Source organism: Neofelis nebulosa, chromosome Y (assembly GCF_028018385.1).
Source record: "Neofelis nebulosa isolate mNeoNeb1 chromosome Y, mNeoNeb1.pri, whole genome shotgun sequence".
Taxonomy (NCBI): Eukaryota; Metazoa; Chordata; class Mammalia; order Carnivora; family Felidae; genus Neofelis; species Neofelis nebulosa.
In genome coordinates, this window is record NC_080801.1 from 5648040 (window position 1) to 5652049 (window position 4010).

Below are 4010 nucleotides of genomic sequence, written 5' to 3' on the forward strand. Positions count from 1 at the left end.
CCGAAGCCACGCACGCCACCGTCCCTATGATTGGTCCCGAAGGCAGTGAAGCAGCCTGGGCGTGGCTTGGAGCTCCCTCAGCCTCAAAGCCGCAGGCGCACACCTCTCACCACAAAGGCCTCCGAGGCAGCATCGGCATGGCGATAGCCACCGCCGAGGCATCCTGGGTACAGCACCATGCGCATGCGCCCCCTCGACGTTTGGGCTCTGGGAGGAAGGGGGAGCGAGTTGCCAGCCATTGCCCTCAGGGCTCCACTGACTGGGTCTGGGGAGGGGGGCCGTGCTTTCACGTCCCGCTTCGTCGCCGGTAGGAGCCACAGTTGGTGTCTCGGGCCGGGGCCGCATGTTGCGCGACTCGTGTTTCCGAAACACTGGGGACGCCCGGAGGCCCCATGCCGCCTTCGACCGGGAAGGGGGCGGTCGAGAGACGAGGGCCCGTGGGGACACTGGGCCTCCGGCAGCGCCGGAGGTGCCGCAGGCCGAAGGCTTGCAGGCCACAAGCGAACAGCCTGTGCAGGAAGGCCAGGCCCGACCCGAGAGGCAGGTGGGCGGCCCCAGCGAGATATCGGTGCCGCTGGTGCATGACATAATGGCGGTGGAGGCGCTGTGGGGCCTGGTGGAGGAGGAGGTTGAGGTGCCGGCCGCGGAAGAGGACACGCGTGGGGAAGAGGGGCATGACCAGAGGAAGAAGGGGGAGGAGGACGAGGAGCAGGAGCAGGGGAAGGACAAGGTCCAAGTTCACGAGGAGAAGGACCTGAAGGACGAGGGGGAGCAGCAGGAACAGAAGAGCAGAAGGAGGAGGAGGAGGAAGAGGGGGAGAGGCAGCAGGAGTCAAAGATTAGAAGGAGGACGAGCAGCAGAAGCCCAAGCAGAAGGAGGAAGAGCGGAAGGAGGAGGAGTTGGCGGAAATGAAAGGGGAGGAGCAGGAGCACCAGGGTGTACAAGCGGGCGCGGCCGTGGCGGTGGAGGCATCGGCGGCGGCAGTGGCAGGGGAAGGGGACCAGGAGGAGGAGCAGGAGGAGGAAGGGAAGGCGTGGGAGCCATCCAAGGGAGAGCAGAATTGCAAACGGAGGAGGAAGAGGAGCAGGAGAAGGGAGCGCTGGAGGAGCAGCAGCAGGGCGAGGAGGAGGTGGAGGGAAAGGAGGACAAGGAGGAGCGGGAGGAGGAGGAGGAACAGAAGCCGAGTGAGCAGGAAGGCCGATGGGTGGAAGAAGCCCAGGAGCTGCAGGTGAAGCAGCAGAAGAAGGAGCGGGTAGAGTCAGGCCTCCGTCCTTGCCCTTCCCCACTGGAGGCTCTGGAGGCCCTTCAGATAGAGCTACAGCCGGTGAATAAACAAGCCAGCCGGGAGCACGCTCCACTCCAACTCAGGATGTGGCAGAGGCGGCAGCGTCATCTGGAACAGAGAAGTGCCCTTATCCAGGGCATCCGTGGTTTCTGGGCCAAGGCTGTATCCTTCCTGCTGCTGGTGGAGGGTCCAGAGGGGGCTGGGCTTGCGCAAGAGGAAGGAAAGGGAGGTGACATTTAGAGGAACCCAGGACAGGGACTGGAGCTAAGCCGCGCTCCAGTGGCCGGGAACGTGCAAACGTGATCCCATCCGGCGGTCCTGGCTCTGCAATGAGTGTGGGAGGAGGGCAGTGCCGGGGTGGGGGAGGCATGTGTGCTTTACGTCGCACCTGGCACGGAAACAGCGCTGGGAGAGTGGGGAGTGGCGGTGGAGGTCCAGGCCAGGACGGGGAAATGACCGAGGGCTTCTTCCCACACAAAGGCGCGTGGGGGCACGTTTCTGGGTCCCGCTAAGCATCTTGCTGCGGGGAAGGCGATGTGAATGCCCACTGGTCGGCGCGAGACCGGATGTGTGCTGTCTGGCTGTGTGGAAGTAAGCGTCCTCAGTGTCCTCATGAGCACACAAGGCTAGGCGTGGTTGCGGGCGTCTGGGCATGCACAGCCTCCTGTGCGTGTCTAGCAGAGCCCTGCGCGATCCTGACACCCCGTGGGCCTGGACGCAGCCTGTGGGGAGGGCTTGAGACCCTGGGGGAGGACGTCAGTCCTGGGGGGAGGACGCCTGGATGCTGTCCACACGTGTTCTCTGCTTCGAGCTCTCTCATGCCCAGCACCTGAAGGCTCTTTGACCTGCAGCAGTTTGTGAACCACCCTCAGATGTCAGCCCTGATTAGTAAGCCCGATGAAAGCATGCTTCGCCACATGACCAATTTGAAGGTCGGCCTGGGAGTGGGAGGTGGTGTGGGGGGCTGGCCGTGTGGGGAGGGGAGGTGGTGGGGAGAAGTGACGTGTTCCTTCCTCAGGGGAGGGAGGGTGTCCTGGAAGAAGATTTCACATTTCTGCCCCACTGTACCACGGCAGGTGGAGGAACACAAATTTCCCAGGGAATGCCGGAAGATCCTGCTGTTTTTTGTCAAGAACTCCTACTTCCAGAATGAAGTCGTTACGAAGGAGTATGTCCTAGGCCTTGCTGGTAAGTGTCCCCTGACTGCATGGGCGGCAGTGGGTGGAGGGTTGAATGTGACTGGTTCTCTGGCGCCGTCTCACATACTCGTCTTCCTGCAGGGTATAGGGCGTCTCATTCCAGTCCCATCCAGTGGCACCCAAGGTACAGACAGGAGGCCTACAGACGCAGGCATGACAACAGCAGCCTCAACTTCTTCAACTGGTTCTCTGACCACAGCTTTGCCGGCTCTAGCAGGATTGCTGAGGGGGGGCCCTGTAACAAGGAAGGGAGGTGATTTTCATGGGTTCCCCCACTGCGTGGGATAGCTACCTGAGGCCTGGCCTGTCTCCCCTACCAGATAATCATAGAGGATCTTTGGCCCAATCCCCTGCCGTATTTCAAGATGAAGGAGGCCCCAGGAGAGAGAACTGAGAGGGAAAGAGGTGAGCAGCCAAGGGTGTGGGCACTGAAATGTGTGCCGTGGGGTCCGTGGCACAATTCTCTTCTGCATGGAGGCACCGAGACTCACAGTGGCACAGGAGGTGACACCAGGTCAAAAGGGCATCGGCCTGAGACGGGGAGTCTTAAGAAGTAACGTGTCAAAGAGCCTTTTCCCTTTGGGGAGCCTGAAGGTGGGAAGGGGGCTAGACAAAAAGAATGAGCAAAGCGGGACAACCAAAGCTGGCTCATCAGATAGCACGGTGACAACTGTCATTCCCGGACCATGAACCCCACCGTCAGGCCTCCTACCACCATCCCACATGTTGTCTGGCTTCGGGAGCCCCTTGTCAGCTTTGGCACAGCTTATCACACCCTCCCATTCTACTTTCCGTTTGGAAACATTCAAGCAACCTTAATCAGGGCCAAGATCAGACTCTCACCTGTCCTGTGTGTGTGTGTGTGTGTGTGTGTGTGTGTGTGTGTGTGTGTGTCTGTGTGTGTGTGTGTGTGTGTGTCTGTGTGTACCCATATATCCCAGGGATATGCACGATCTAGAGAAGAGTATGAAGGAGCATCGCACTTCATCGACCCCAGTGGAAACCCTTCCGATGCTCACCGATGGTCCACAAGATTCTCCTGCCCACGAAATGAGGACAAGGGTGGTGGTGACACGTGGCGCAGGGCGGGGGTCCAATACATTTGAAGAAATATAGAATGGGAGATAAATATCATGAAGCGATTTGTGTGTCTTCCTCTCAGGTACGCTCTGGGGCGTGTCCATGTATACATGCGGCTGTCCAGGGGTGTAAGTGTTCTGTGCCTGCACATTGGAGTTCCAAGGAAGGGCGGGACGTAGGACATTGTCCGTAGGGATGGGTCACACATTGGGATTGCATGTGAGGTCAGTAAGATTGAAGCAATGGGGACTTGAGTGAGGGAGGCCAGGGCACAAACCTGAGAGAAAGGCCAGTGCCCAGGTTCCTATCTTTCCTGTGAAAAGGAGGAAATTCAAGGAAATGGAGACGCCAGCACAGGCCAGGGAGGTCCAATATTCAGGGTTTGGGCATGTCCATGATGGTGCCCCCAGAATCCCGCATGGGGACACCCTCAGTCATGTTGAGTG

The 4010-nt window shown here is 59.6% G+C and overlaps 1 protein-coding gene across 1 annotated transcript; it reads left to right on the forward strand.

Moving 5' to 3' along the window:
* The first annotated feature begins 343 nt into the window (after positions 1-343).
* On the forward strand, positions 344-3454 carry LOC131503467 (testis-specific Y-encoded protein 3-like). Its single transcript, XM_058714936.1, is given in 7 exon segments — positions 344-659; positions 822-1447; positions 2140-2217; positions 2362-2473; positions 2566-2709; positions 2803-2889; positions 3426-3454. Coding segments are annotated over 7 exon segments (1392 nt in total).
* The last annotated feature ends 556 nt before the right edge of the window (positions 3455-4010 follow it).